Raw genomic sequence first — 15,545 nt, forward strand, 5'->3', positions numbered from 1 at the left:
AGGATAAAGCGGCTACAGATAACGAGATGAGATGAGATGTCTGCACTGATGGACTACACATTGAGTTAGAGGAAAACTGTACGTCTTCTTCCTTTTTTTGCTCCAAATCTTTCCTTTACAATGACTTCTGTAGTAACAACATGTAATGTAACACAACAAACTGCATTTATTTTTATCTTATTAACCTCAAGTGAGAGAAAAAAATAGAGGCTGGTGAAAGAATGTCTGTTTATATCGATTATAACATAAGATAACAGGAACTATGGTATAAAACATAACTATAAATGTACAGAAAAATACATGTTGTACTTAATTAATAAGACACATTGTTGTCACTGACAAACATGAGCTATAAGTGAGAGGGAGGACATGGAGGCAGTGAGAAGGAAGACACGGAGGCAGTGAGAGGGAGGACACAGAGGCAGTGAGAAGGAAAACATGGAGGCAGTGAAAATGAGGGCATGGAGGCAGTGAGAGGGAGGACATGAAGGTGATTAGAGGAAGGACATGGATGCATTGAAAAGGAGGACATGGAGGCAATGAAAAAGAGGACACAGAAGCAGTTTAAGGGAAGACATGGAGGCAGTGAGAAGGAAGATATGGAGGGAGTGAAAATGGGGACATGGAGGCAGTGAAAAGGAGTACATGGAGGCAGTGAGAAGGAGGACATGGAGGCAGTGAAAATGAGGACATGGAGGCAGTGAAAAGGGGTACATGGAGGCAGTGAGAGGGAGGACATGGAGGTGATTAGAGGAAGGACATGGATGCATTGAAAAGAAGGACATGGAGGCAATGAAAAAGAGTAAACAGACACAGTTTAAGGGAAGACATGGAGGCAGTGAGAGGGAGGACATGGAGGTGATTAGAGGAAGGACATGGATGCATTAAAAGGAGGACATGGAGGCAATGAAAAAGAGTAAACAGACACAGTTTAAGGGAAGACATGGAGGCAGTGAGAAGGAAGATATGGAGGGAGTGAAAATGGGGACATGGAGGCAGTGAAAAGGAGTACATGGATGCATTGAAAAAGAGGACATGGAAGCAGTTTGAGGGAGGACATGGAGGCAGTGAGAAGGAGGACATGGAGGCAATGAGGAGGAAGACATGGAGGCAGTGAGAAGGACAATATGGAGACAATGAGGAGGAAGACATGGAGGCAGTGAGAAGGAGGACATGGAGGCAATGAGGAGGAAGACATGGAGGCAGTGAGAAGGACGATATGGGGCAATGAGGAGGAAGACATGGAGGCAGTGAGAAGGAGGACATGGAGGCAATGAGGAGGAAGACATGGAGGCAGTGAGAAGGACGATATGGGGCAATGAGGAGGAAGACATGGAGACAGTGAAAAAGAGGACATGGAGGCAGTGAGAGGGACAATATGGGGCAATGAGGAGGAAGACATGGAGGCAGTGAAAAAGAGGACACGGAAGCAGTTTGAGGGAGGACATGGAGGCAGTGAGAAGGAAGATATGAAGGCAGTGAAAATGAGGACATGGAGGCAATGAGGAGGAAGATATGGAGGCAGTGTAAAAGAGGACATGGAGGCAGTGAGAGGGTGATCACTATCTCTAACAGCAGAGTGACAGAAACATGCGAATATCCGACCCTGACACTTTATACACAGTGCTGCTGATGAGCGAAATCCTTTCTGTGTGCTACAACAAAATGGGACATGGATCATTTCCTGTGAATCCCTGTGGATTTTACAGGTCTGAGCTCTAAGATGGTGAAATCATCCAGCCAGCTATTGTCAAATATTGTACAATGTCCCTGTAACATAGTCTGTGTCTTCTGCTCTGATTCGTAACTTGTCCAGCTGCTAAGGATTTGATTTAGCACATTTCTTAGTCATGGAATAATCCTATATGTGTAGAGAAAAGTATAAAAATGAAAATATGTCCAATGAACATGTGAGCGCTGTGTCCAAACCTTTGACTTGTGGTTTAAGTGTATAATGTACTGTAAGGCATAAAAAACTTCGGAGCATGTTGGTGTTGGAAAACTACAAACCACATGGTGGTATTGTGATGTGGCCTGATGTGGATTTTCGAAAAACAGTTTGCTTTATTTTCTTTTATACCACAGCAATTTGCCTACACACGAACACATCATCATTTTTATCCATTTATGGCTACATTTAATGTTGGGGAACGTCCGCAAAAACAGTTAGTTCCTGTTATAATTTATCGTGGCTATAAACAGTTTCTTCACCAGCCTCTATTTTTCAGCTCTCTTCAATTAAATGACACAAAGCGCAAAATGAAGACTTTCCTGTGGAGGAAAAACTTACCGAGACCAAATGTTACAAAGTCCTGACCCTGATGACTCCTTCCTCACAGAAAAGTTCATCATATATAACAGTTATTTCATGTAATCGTGTCGTACATGACTTGATAGCCGATGAGGCGCGTAGTGTAGAGTCGGCTATAAGCCGTGTACGACGAGATTGAGTGGAATAACTGTTTTATTCTATCCACATTCACTGGATTTTGAGAAACATAGTTTTTTATTTTTTGCAAAGTCGATAAATAAAACCTTTATACAAAATGTCCAACAAAATCATTTTCGCTTAGAATGCAAACAAACCGGCGAAATAACAGGAGCAATTTGTGAAAAATGCGATAATAATAATTCTTGGGGAAAAAAATGTTCTTACAATCAAATACTTTAATTCCATATTTTGTTGCTTTTTTTGTATTTTTTGGGGTTTTGCTTTCAAGTAGAGTTTTTATTTCGTCCTTGGTTGGTTCAGCAACATGCTCTGCCATTTTGTTTTTCTCTACTCACGGTATATGAGCTGATATCCTAGTAGTAGAGTAGCCAATCAGAGTGCGCAATTGCTCATATCTAGTGAATGTGGGTAGAATAAATAAAGTATGTTCATGGCTGAGGATTAGTACATCAGGATCTAGATCTAGAACCATGTCCCCACAAATAAGTCATAATGCAGGTTAAATTACTCCACAAACTGCTTTTTCTGCTTTGACTGTCTGAACGTTAGCATGTTTCTCCAGCATGTTATATTACCTTCAACACAGAAGGCACTTCCACCATCAGTAGGGCTTTCTCTCTGAAAGTCACTTTGTTTTATTTATCAGGCAGCACTTTAAGACTTTAAGAGCTTGTGTTTAAGCCGTCTCTGGTTTACGACAGCTTCCATCAGTCCCGCTGCAGCCAGAACACTTTGAGTACTTGCGGGGTGAATGTGTACAGAGATGGGAGAAGACTGACGACATAATGCGTCATTTCTGATGCATGATCTCTGGAAGAGATAAGGGTTTTTTCTGCATGTAATCTGACTAATTTGAGTCACAGTTGAGTGAATAAAACGTTTCATTTGAGTCACAAGTGAGTCAATTAGGGATTAAAGTGAGTCAAGTTGACAGTTGGACACACACACACACACACACACACACACACACACACACACACACACACTTATGCACAGCCACATGAAGACAATGTCCCTGTGGATGTTGTTACATAAGCTTATCTGCAAAAAAAAAAAAATCATCATTGCTAGATAATATTGGGCCAGATATACACTATTTAACAGTTATTCCATGAAATCGAGTGGTACATGAGCTGATAGCCAACAAGGCACGTAGCACCGAGTCAGCTATAAGCCATGTACACTGCAAAAAATAAAAATCTTAGGAAGTTTATTTGTCTATTTTCAAGTCAAAACATCTAGCCACCCTTATTATAAGACATAATTGCCCAACAAGCAAAACCTCATTTAGCTAGAAAGGCTAGTTTTTAGACAGTCCATCTTGAAAATCTTGTATAGACAAAATGTCTTGAAAAAGTCTTATTTGGAGCACCTTTGAAAATCTCATCTCATCTCATTATCTCTAGCCGCTTTATCCTGTTCTACAGGGTCGCAGGCAAGCTGGAGCCTATCCCAGCTGACTAGGGGCGAAAGGCGGGGTACACCCTGGACAAGTCGCCAGGTCATCACAGGGCTGACACATAGACACAGACAACCATTCACACTCACATTCACACCTACGCTCAATTTAGAGTCACCAGTTAACCTAACCTGCATGTCTTTGGACTGTGGGGGAAACCGGAGCACCCGGAGGAAACCCACGCGGACACAGGGAGAACATGCAAACTCCACACAGAAAGGCCCTCGCCGGCCATGGGGCTCGAACCCAGAACCTTCTTGCTGTGAGGCGATAGTGCTAACCACTACACTACCGTGCCGCCACCTTTGAAAATAAATTTTTTTTTTTTTTAAACAAGTAAGTACATTTTGGACATTTGTCAAATGCAGTTCATCTTGTTTCAAGAAAAAAAACAAAGTATGCTTGTTTTGGGAATAAATGAACTTTACTGAAATCTTTGAATCTTTCATTACAATTCAACTCCACCTTACAGATCCTAAGTTTAGTGCGACTGTTTTCTCAGTCATTCAGAGTGAGCGCCTTCTAGATGCTGTACAGACTCTAGACCAGACAAGTGCCTTCAAAAAGGCTATGAGTGAGTGGAGGGCGTTTTAGTGAGGGCTTTTTGGAATGCTATGAGTTAAGTTCAGTGGTTTTTTTTTTTTGTTTGTTTGTTTGTTTGGGTTTTTTTGTGCCTGATCTTGTAAACCCCTCGTACACATGAATAGTCAGTGCCCCCAAAATGCACTGTTGCTTTGCCGTTGTGTAAGCACTGTAAGTCAAAATGCGTAGACTTTTTTTAATTTTATTTATTTTTTTGGTGCCTGAGGTCCTGGGGAAGTAGAATCTTAAGAGCTGTTTTAATGTTTGAATGTTGAAATGGGGAAAAAAAAAACTTGTTGCAATGCTACACGTGTCGTCAACTTGATTCAAGATAGTCTCTGGTCTCATATCTAGAGTATTTTACTAATTACAGGTCACAAAAGGAGAATCTTTTAAGCTAGCAATGCTTAGTTGTAGAATTTAACAATCCTAATATTAGTATATTTATCTTAAATTCAGTTTTTACTGCTAAGACTTTGTCATGAATTTAAGTTAAATACCCTTAAAATGAAATAAATAAAAATGACTTGAATGGCTAAATGTAAGAAGTACGATCTTGTTATAAGAACTATTTTGAGTTAATCAGATCTCGCATAATAAGTTCCCCAATCTTATTTTAGAATTATTTCATCTAAAAACAGGTTAGATTTTTCATCTTTAAGAAATCTTACCAAGTCAAATTTGACTAGTTCCATTGGCAGATTTTTTTCACCTGATTCAAGCAAATATGCTTTGTTTTAATCTTTTATTTCTTATTTTTGAAAGGCCATTTTTTGCAGTGTATGACAAGATTGAGTGGAATAACTGTTTTATTCTATTCACATTCACTGGATTTTGAGAAACAGAGCATTTTTATTTTTATTTTTTGCAAATTCGATCAGTAAAAACTTCATACAAAACGTCCGACAAAATCATTTCCACTTAGAATATAAACAAACCGGCGAAATGACAGGAGCAATTTGTGAAAAATGTGACAATAATAATTCTTGGGAAATAAATAAATAAATAAATAAATAAATACGTTCTTACCATCAAATATTTTCATTCCATATTTTGTTCCTTTTTTGTGTGTTTTTTGGGGGTTTTGTTTTCAAGTAGAGTTTTTATTCCATCCTTGGTTGGTTCAGCAACATGCGCCACCATTTTGTTTTTCTCTACTCATGGTATCTGAGCTGATATCCTAGTAGTAGAGTAGCTAATCAGAGCGCGTGATTGCTCATATCCAGTGAATGTGGATAGAATAAATGCAAATATCTCTGTCTGTCTAGCTCTTCATCTGTCTCACCATCTCACTGACCCCTACTTCTTCTGTCACGCTCTCCATTCTCATCATGTTTCATTTCCTCTGGCATGATGACGAAATACTTCAGCATCAAATGAGAACAGGGGTGAATCGGAAATGATAGACAACAAGGATTCAGAGGTGTTGATTAGTGTTTACAGTGTTTTCATTGTCGATCCTCTCTCTCTCTCTCTCTCTCTCTCTGTAGCTGGGAGAGTTGGATGGCATGGAAACTCCTCAGCCTCATTGGTTTCACACTCTCCAAGTCCGCAGGCTCCGAGCGCAAAGAGGACGCAGCAACAGCGACCCACTAGGTGGCAAGAACTTTCAGTCAGAGTTTCAATGGGTCAGCATACACACACAATCACAGTTTTACCAACCATGCATGCGTATAGATTATTGAATATTTCTAATACATTTTGAGTCTAATGTACATATCTTGCATGCACAGAACACAAGTCTACAGTTTGGAACGGCGAATTCATACCTGCACCTGGAGAAACTAGGAGAGGGTGCATACGCTACAGTATACAAAGGAATAAGCAGGTTAGTACTACATTACATTACATTCATGGCATTTGGCAGACACTCTTATCCAGAGTGACATTCAACATACCCAGAGCAGCCTGAGTCAATTTTCCCCATAATGCTGTTCGACTACCAGTGTTGTAGTCGAGTCACTAAACCTCAAGTCCGAGTCCAGTCTAAAGTTCCCAGTGTTCAAGTCCGAGTCATTCAAGAAAATTTTGAGTGGAGTCCAAGTCAAGTCCACTATTGATCCAAGTCGAGTCCAAGAACAAGACTCCATCCGGTGGCTGTTGCTGCCTTTATGTGAAAGCGTCTCTGCTGCTGTGTTGGACTAACGTTCCTGCTCGACTGCGCCGTTTTAGTTAACAGGCTACAGATAAAAAGCTTGTTCATCGCTCAGCAAGCCCCGCCCACTATCAACAGGGCAAATAACATGAGAGAGGGTTAACGCTAGCTAGTTCATCACTCAGCAAGCAAGCCCCGCCTACTATCAACAGAGCAATGAACATAGCGTGTCGCTTCCTTCTCTTGGTGGAGTCTTATTAAATGACAATTGAAGTTCGAGGTCGTCCCCGTCGTCTCCTCGATAGTTCTTCTACATATGGAACACATAGCAGGGCATTTTTTCCCACTGCATGAGAAGTCTGTATAAGCAAAGCGGACAATCCTAGGGGCATCTCTCCAGGCATTTTAGCGCCGTTAACGTTAGTTTGTTCCTCAACATGACGTATGAACAGGTGAATGTGCATTCTCTTGGACAAAAAGAGCGTAAAAATTAATGTAGATATAAATATCGTATGCCAAATTAAAAAATAAAGAAAAAATCCGAGTCCTCGTCTCCAATTTACGTGTCCGAATGCAGTTAATGGACGAGTCCGAGTCCAAATCCGAGTCATCAGTGCTCAAATCCAAGTCATGAGTCCTTAAAATCAGGGTACGAGTCAGACTCGAGTACTACAAGCCTGTGGACTCCCTGCTGATACTGGTGCCAGTGAGATTCATGCTGAAGTGGGATAGAAGTGTTTTCAGAGTCAGAGTTGTCAAGCTCTGTGCTGCAAAATGGATCCCTCAAAATGGAAAGCGAGCGCTCAATGAAAGCAAAAGTTTGTCGTGTATTTACTTTCGCAAAATAGCTGTGTTGTAGATTCAACCACCGAATATGTCTACATTTATTGATTTAAATAAGTCATGAAGGGATGCTTTATTTATAGTTGATGGATGGCGTGAGCGGCCATTTTGGCATGACATCATGTGCTGAGGACACCTTCCCAAGTTTCTGAGTAGGAACTTCAGCATTCGCATTCAGTTTATGTGTAGTGTTGCAGCAGAGCTTTAGTCCTTTCGTCTGTCAGGCCTTTTCCTGCTCTTTCTCATCAAGAACATGATTCACATTAAATATCTGAGCCTTTTTTTCCTGACTGGTCAGAAACGTGCCTGTGTTGAGTGATGTACTGATTACGTGAGTGAGTGAGTGAGTGAGTGAGTGAGTGAGGAATGTAGCAGGTTGAACAAAAATCTGCACACCTCCACATCCAGGCATGTTTTAACAGGAAAATTGTGACTGTATACTGATCAAATGAGATGTTTTTGCATTGTTGTGAATTTCCAGTAAACCTGTTCTCCCTCTTTGTCCGGTCAAGCGAGAAGCATATAACATCAAGAGCCCAAAATAGCACAATACAAGACTTGCACAATAGACTGTTATTGCTGTTCAATCCCTACAATCTCCCTCTCAAGGTTTGAACTTGGTATGGAAACATCCATCCATTATCCGTAGCTGCTTATCCTGTGCAGGGTTGCGGGCAAGCTGAAGCCTATCCTAGCTGACTATGGGCGAGAGGCAGGGTACACCCTGGACAAGTCGCCAGATCATCGCAGGGCTGATACATAGAGACAAACAACCATTCACATTCACGGTCAATTTAGAGCCACCAATTAGCCTAACCTACATGTCTTTGGACTGTGGAGGAAACCCATGCAGACAACATACAAACTCCACACAGAAAAGCCCTTGTTGGCCACTGGGCTCGAACCCAGAACCTTCTTGCTGTGAGGCGACAATGCTAACCACTACACCACCGTGCCACCTGGTATGGAAACAGAAAGCTGTAAAAACACAACTGAAAGAAAAACATTGTAGTGATGCGGTTGCCCTCTGCTGGTTGGCTGGCTGACAAACTGATCAGTTCGGTTTTTACCATCACTGTGAGTGACATCTTGGCTTGCAGCATTGCCTTCATTTGATTTGTGTAAAGACAGGATGTAATTATCTGTGCTAATACGAACCTGTCCTTCAATGAGCTCACGGATGCCTGACGACTAACAAGGCATGCGACGATTTTTCACAAGACAATACTGACACAAAAAAAAGACATTTTAATCCATTTATTTTATGATGACAAATCAGTATCTCATCTCATCTTCTCTCGCCGCTTTATCCTGTTCTACAGGGTCGCAGGCAAGCTGGAGCCTATCCCAGCTGACTACGGGCGAAAGGCGGGGTACACCCTGGACAAGTCGCCAGGTCATCACAGGGCTGACACATAGACACAGACAACCATTCACACTCACATTCACACCTACGGTCAATTTAGAGTCACCAGTTAACCTAACCTGCATGTCTTTGGACTGTGGGGGAAACCGGAGCACCCGGAGGAAACCCACGCGGACACGGGGAGAACATGCAAACTCCGCACAGAAAGGCCCTCGCCGGCCACGGGGCTCCAACCCGGACCTTCTTGCTGTGAGGCGACAGCGCGAACCACTACACCACCGTGCCGCCCCAAATCAGTATTGCTGTGAAAAATAGATAAAGATTTATAACCTAAGGTGCATTTTTCCTCAATTTATTAACATTATTTGAATCTATTTCAATGTCTTAAATGTATTTTACAGCAACACTGTTAATACAGGAGTACTGTTTATCAGTAGCTCATGCTTAGGCTGAATAACAAATGAGTGTCATCGCCAGATGCTCCGACTGCAGTCTGACATCCACCTGAAATGCATGAGCACATACGCATTAAATGCTTCCCAGTTTAACAGTTGTACAGATCAGGAAATCAATCGTGAAATAATTTTGTACTGTATATTTTTTCCTCCGGGCGGCACGGTGGTGTAGTGGTTAGCGCTGTCGCCTCACAGCAAGAAAGTCCGGGTTCGAGCCCCGTGGCCGGCGAGGGCCTTTCTGTGTGGAGTTTGCATGTTCTCCCCGTGTCCGTGTGGGTTTCCTCCGGGTGCTCCGGTTTCCCCCACAGTCCAAAGACATGCAGGTTAGGTTAACTGGTGACTCTAAATTGACCGTAGGTGTGAATGTGAGTGTGAATGGTTGTCTGTGTCTATGTGTCAGCCCTGTGATGACCTGGCGACTTGTCCAGGGTGTACCCCGCCTTTCGCCCGTAGTCAGCTGGGATAGGCTCCAGCTTGCCTGAGACCCTGTAGAACAGGATAAAGCGGCTAGAGATAATGAGATGAGATGGGATGACAAAATGACTTACAATGAGGCATTCAAAGAACTTAACCAAGAACACGTTTTTAAGGAAAACAGGTGCACAAACTTTTGTATTCTGCAAAAAATGTTTCATGGCACTAACAGGAACTTAATATGTGGATGATCTACAACGTCAATGTTACGATAAATGGATAAAAAAAATACAACCTGTCAGTCTTTAATTAATAATAAAAAATAATCACTGGCAGTTGCTCTGTTATAGGAGGAATAAAACACTTCGGTATTGGTATTCTGTTATTGGAAAATAATCAACTTCAGGGTAGTATCAGTAACCCTTTACGGTATCGCAACATCACACCATCCCATCTGATTATTTTCCTCTCACAGCACATCCCTAAGTCTTTTATTCTTTGCTTAAGGATCTAACCTGTAATTTTTTTTTTCCAGCAGGATGGGTGTATATATATAAATCTATAAATATGTAAATACAGAGTACTACTGTGCAAAAGTCTTAGGCACATGTAAAGAAATGCTATAGAGCAAAAATGGCTTAAAAATAATGAAATGAAATGTTTCAACATTTAAAAAAAAATACTATTAAGCAGTAAACCGTAATAAATGAAACAAAGTCGATATTTGGTGTGAGACGACCCTTTGCTTTAAAAAAAAAAATAGTAGTCTCAGGTACAATGAGTGCAGTTTTATAGGAAATCAGTGCTGTAGTCGAGTCACTTAACCCCGAATCCGAGTCCAGTCTCGAGTCCCCAGTGTTCAAGTCCAAGTCATGAAAGAAAATTTCGAGCCGAGTCCGAGAACAAGACTCCAACGGCACCATTTGCCGCTGGCTGTTGCTGCCTTTATATGAAAGCGTCTCTGCTACTGTCAGTGCGTTTACATGCACATCCAAATCGAGCTACTGTCGGTACTCGAGCTAAGGGTCCCAGCAGGGGTGCCAGAGAAATCCAATCCTACATGCACACAAGGAAATCGAGCTATTGTGTGAGGTACATTGTGCACCCGAGCCACAGGTGGCGCTACACGCCCCATCGTGTTGGTACACTTCCGGTTGTCGTCATGAAGAAGAGCTATTCAAGAGTATAAACAAAGTTATCAGTTCCGTGTTCATGCATTTTAATATATTCAACTCCTTAAGCTGAATGAGCATGAACTCTGTCTCCTCATTGCTCCAGAAGTGCACGTTTCTGCTCGCCATTTTCTCTTCTTCGTTCGTTCGTTCGTTCTCCTTGTTCCTCCTGACCTCTTCTGCTGCTCGCTACTACTACTGTTGTCATGCCGACCGAGGCTGTTGTGTTTCCCGCTTGTGGTCTCGTCACTCCTCACTTCCGGAAGGGGCAGTGCTGAAGTAAGTAGCTCGACTACGTAGCTCGATAGGGTTACATGCACTAAGTAGCTCGGCTACAATCGCATAATCTAGGTCGCGTAGCTCGATTACGAGAAATCCAGTTCGGTTCGATTTCAGCCGAGCTAAGGTGTTTCCATGCCATTTAGAACTTCGATTTCAGTCAAGCTATGGCAGAAATTCGATTTTCTCTATGTGCATGTAAACGTACTGTGTGTTGGACTAACGTTCCTGCTCGACTGCACCATTTTAGTTAACAGGCTACAGATAAAAAAAATTTGTTCATCGCTCAGCAAGCCCCGCCCACTATCAACAGGGCAAATAACATGAGAGAGGGTTAACACTAGCTAGTTCATCACTCAGCAAGCAAACCCCGCCCACTATCAACAGAGCAATGAACATAGTGTGTCACTTCCTCAACTGGGTGGAGTCTCGCCAAATGACTACTGAAGTCCGAGGTTGTCCCCGTCGTCTCCTCGATAGTTCTGCATAATGGAACACATAGCAGGGCATTTTTTCCCACTACATGAGAAGTCTGTATAAGCAAAGCGGACAATCCTAGGGGCGTTCTTTCCAGGCATTTTAGCGCCGTTAACGTTAGTTTGTTCCTCAACATGACGTATGAACAGGTGATTGTGCATTCTCTTGGACAAAATTAGTATAAAAATTAACGTAGATATAAATATCTTATGCCAAATTATTATGGCATGTTACAAAAAAAATAAAGAGAAAATCCGAGTCCTCGTCTCCAATTTACGAGTCCGAATGCAGTTAATGCGCGAGTCCGAGTCATCAGTACTCAAGTCCAAGTTGAGTCACGAGTCCTTAAAATTAGGGCACAAGTCCTGGACTAGAGTACGACATGCCTGAAGGAAATGAGCTGTAGGTTCTACTGAGCATCTTGCAGAACCAGCCACAGTTCTTCTGGGCACTTTGACTTTCACACTCGCTTCTTAATTTTGCACCAAAACCCAGTAGCCTTCATTATGGTTTCTTTTTTAATCTGAAAAAGTCCTGTCTTATGGAACACGCTGCTCAGATACAACCTTTTTTCTGTAACGTTTAATTTTGTGCTGGAAAACGAACGTTTGGACTCTAAAATGTTTTTGCAATGTTTTGACTCAATGTAGAAGTCTCATCTCATCTCATCATCTCTAGCCGCTTTATCCTGTTCTACAAGGTCGCAGGCAAGCTGGAGTCTATCCCGGCTGACTACGGGCGAAAGGCGGGGTACACCCTGGACAAGTCGCCAGGTCATCACAGGGCTGACACATAGACACAGACAACCATTCACACTCACATTCACACCTACGGTCAATTTAGAGTCACCAGTTAACCTAACCTGCATGTCTTTGGACTGTAGGGGAAACCGGAGCACCCGGAGGAAACCCACACGGACACGGGGAGAACATGCAAACTCCGCACAGAAAGGCCCTCGCCGGCAACGGGGCTCGACCCTGGACCTTCTTGCTGTGAGGCAACAGCGCTAACCACTACACCACCGTGCCGCCAATGTAGAAGTCATAAAATAGAAATCTGTAGCAAAGTTTGTATGAAAAAAAGGGTGCCTGAGACTTTTGCACAGTACTGTATGTTAGAGCACGTTTTCAGCAGATGCTAAGTATATTTTATGTTGTTCTGTTGTAAGGATAAATGGGCACTTGGTGGCGCTGAAGGTGATCCGAATGAAAACAGAGGAGGGTGTTCCATTCACTGCAATCAGGGAGGGTAAAAAAAAAATAAAAATAAAAAACCCTTACCGTTTATTAATCTGTTATCATCAGCTGCCTCTTGTCCATGTAATACATCTGGATTGAAAATCTAACATTCTCAAAAGTACGTTTGTGTTTTCTGTCCCCAGCATCACTGTTAAAAGGCCTCAAGCACGCCAACATCGTCCTGCTCCATGACATCATCCATACACGCGAGTCCCTCACCTTCGTCTTCGAGTATGTGGTGAGTGCAAACCACTGCCATGTTCTCTCACTTCCCTAAAGCTTCATGGATAACTAAAGCCTTTAGAAAGCTAGCTCTGGGGCTTGTTTTTAAATAATCATCATATGTCTCACTTGTACAGCAAACAGACTTGGCTCAGTATATGATCCAGCATCCAGGAGGACTTCATCCATGGAATGTTCGTGTAAGAAGATCATTTGGCTTCATGTTGCTTCAGTTCAAAGCAAATCAAAGGAAGGGAAAGGAAAGGAAAGGAAATACTGTCCATCTCTCTCTCTCTCTTTCTCTTTCTCTCTCTGACAGATCTTCATGTTCCAGCTGTTGCGAGGTTTATCGTATATCCATAGCAGGAGGATTCTACATCGGGATCTTAAACCTCAGAACCTGCTCATCAGCTACCTTGGCGAGCTCAAACTGGCTGACTTTGGTGGGTTTCTGAAACACATCAAAATTAAATTGTGCTTTGTTTCTCTTCAGTCCTGTCCACCTGCTCATTCATGCAATCTTCCAATCACGTGGCTCCAACGCAGTGTAGAAAATCATGCAGCTACAGGTCAAACTTAGCGTGTCCGTCTCTCGACCAGCAGATCACGAGTTCTATTTGTGGTCAGGTCATACCAAAGACCATCATAAAAATGGTACCGACTACCGTCTGGCAAGCAGAGGCGGTCAAAGTACCCAACCTCATTACTTAAGTCAAAGTACAGATCCCACTGGTCAAGTGTTACTCCGATACAACTGAAAGTTGTCCAGTCAATTTTTTATTTAAGTTAAAGTACTGAAGTACTTGCTTTTAAAAATACTTAAGTATTAAAAGTACATTTTCTGTCAACGCATTGTTGTATTATTGCCACAACGCTGACAAAACCTAATGCCGTTACCAAAGACAGAAATGTGAATTCACAAAATGAACGCGTGCTGTGCCATCATGGTGGTTTAACGTTAAGCTAGCTACTCAGTGAAACGCCACCTGACATGCTAGCAAATTCTTTTCAAACTCAAAATCATACAGTGGTGCTTGAAAGTTTGTGAACCCTTTAGAATTTTCTATATTTCTGCATAAATATGACCTAAAACATCATCAGATTTTCGCACAAGTCCTAAAAGTAGATAAAGAGAACCCAGTTAAAGAAATGAGACATAAAATATTATACTTGGTCATTTATTTATTGAGGAAAATGATGTAATATTACATATCTGTGAGTGGCAAAAGTTTGTGAAGCTTTGCTTTCAGTATCTGGTGTGACCCCCTTGTGCAGCAATAACTGCAACTAAACGTTTCCGGTAACTGTTGATCAGTCCTGCACACCGGGTTGGAGGAATTTTAGCCCATTCCTCCGTACAGAACAGCTTCAACTCTGGGATGTTGGTGGGTTTCCTCACATGAACTGCTTGCTTCAGGTCCTTCCACAACATTTCGATTGGATTAAGGTCAGGACTTTGACTTGGCCATTCCAAAACATTAACTTTATTCTTCTTTAACCATTCTTTGGTAGAACGACTTGTGTGCTTAGGGTCGTTGTCTTGCTGCATGACCCACCTTCTCTTGAGATTCAGTTCATGGACAGATGTCCTGCCATTTTCCTTTAGAATTCGCTGGTATAATTCAGAATTCATTGTTCCATCAATGATGGCAAGCCGTCCTGGCGCAGATGCAGCAAAACAGGCCCAAACCATGATACTGCCACCACCATGTTTCACAGATGGGATAAGGGTCTTATGCTGGAATGCAGCATTTTCCTTTCTCCAAACATAACGCTTCTCATTTAAACCAAAAAATTCTATTTTGGTCTCATCTGTCCACAAAACATTTTTCCAATAGCCTTCTGGCTTGTCCATGTGATCTTTAGCAAACTGTAGATGAGCAGCAATGTTCTTTTTGGAGAGCAGTGGCTTTCTCCTTGCAAACCTGCCATGCACCCCATTGTTGTTCAGTGTTCTCCTGATGGTGGACTCATGAACATTAAAATTAGCCAATGTGAGAGAGGCCTTCAGTTGCTTAGAAGTTACCCTGGGGTCCTTTGTGACCTCGCTGACTATTACATGCCTTGCTCTTGGAGTGATCTTTGTTGGTCGACCACTCCTGGGGAGGGTAACAATGGTCTTGAATTTCCTCCATTTGTACACAATCTGTCTGACTGTGGATTGGTGGAGTCCAAAATCTTTAGAGATGGTTTTGTAACCTTTTCCAGCCTGATGAGCATCAACAACGCTTTTTCTGAGGTCCTCAGAAATCTCCTTTGTTCGTGCCATGATACACTTCCACAAACATGTGTTGTGAAGATCAGACTTTGATAGAGCCCTGTTCTTTAAATAAAACAGGGTGCCCACTCACACCTGATTGTCATCCCATTGATTGAAACCACCTGACTCTAATTTCACCTTCAAATTAACTGCTACTCCTAGAGGTTCACATACTTTTGCCACTCACAGAGATGTAATATTGGATCATTTTCCTCAATAAATAAATGACCA

General features: G+C 42.2%; 1 protein-coding gene across 3 annotated transcripts in view; it reads left to right on the top strand.

Moving 5' to 3' along the window:
* Positions 1-15,545, top strand: part of cdk15 (cyclin-dependent kinase 15) — a 52,584-nt gene that overhangs the window by 19,395 nt on the left and 17,644 nt on the right. For all 3 annotated transcript variants that reach the window (XM_060918115.1, XM_060918116.1, XM_060918114.1), the window contains 6 exons: positions 5,984-6,121; positions 6,227-6,321; positions 12,763-12,842; positions 12,976-13,070; positions 13,192-13,254; positions 13,374-13,497. In XM_060918115.1, the coding sequence (XP_060774098.1) occupies positions 5,984-6,121; positions 6,227-6,321; positions 12,763-12,842; positions 12,976-13,070; positions 13,192-13,254; positions 13,374-13,497 (595 nt within the window). The remainder of the gene's footprint in view (positions 1-5,983; positions 6,122-6,226; positions 6,322-12,762; positions 12,843-12,975; positions 13,071-13,191; positions 13,255-13,373; positions 13,498-15,545) is intronic.

This window comes from Neoarius graeffei, chromosome 4, assembly GCF_027579695.1.
Source record: "Neoarius graeffei isolate fNeoGra1 chromosome 4, fNeoGra1.pri, whole genome shotgun sequence".
Classification (NCBI taxonomy): Eukaryota; Metazoa; Chordata; class Actinopteri; order Siluriformes; family Ariidae; genus Neoarius; species Neoarius graeffei.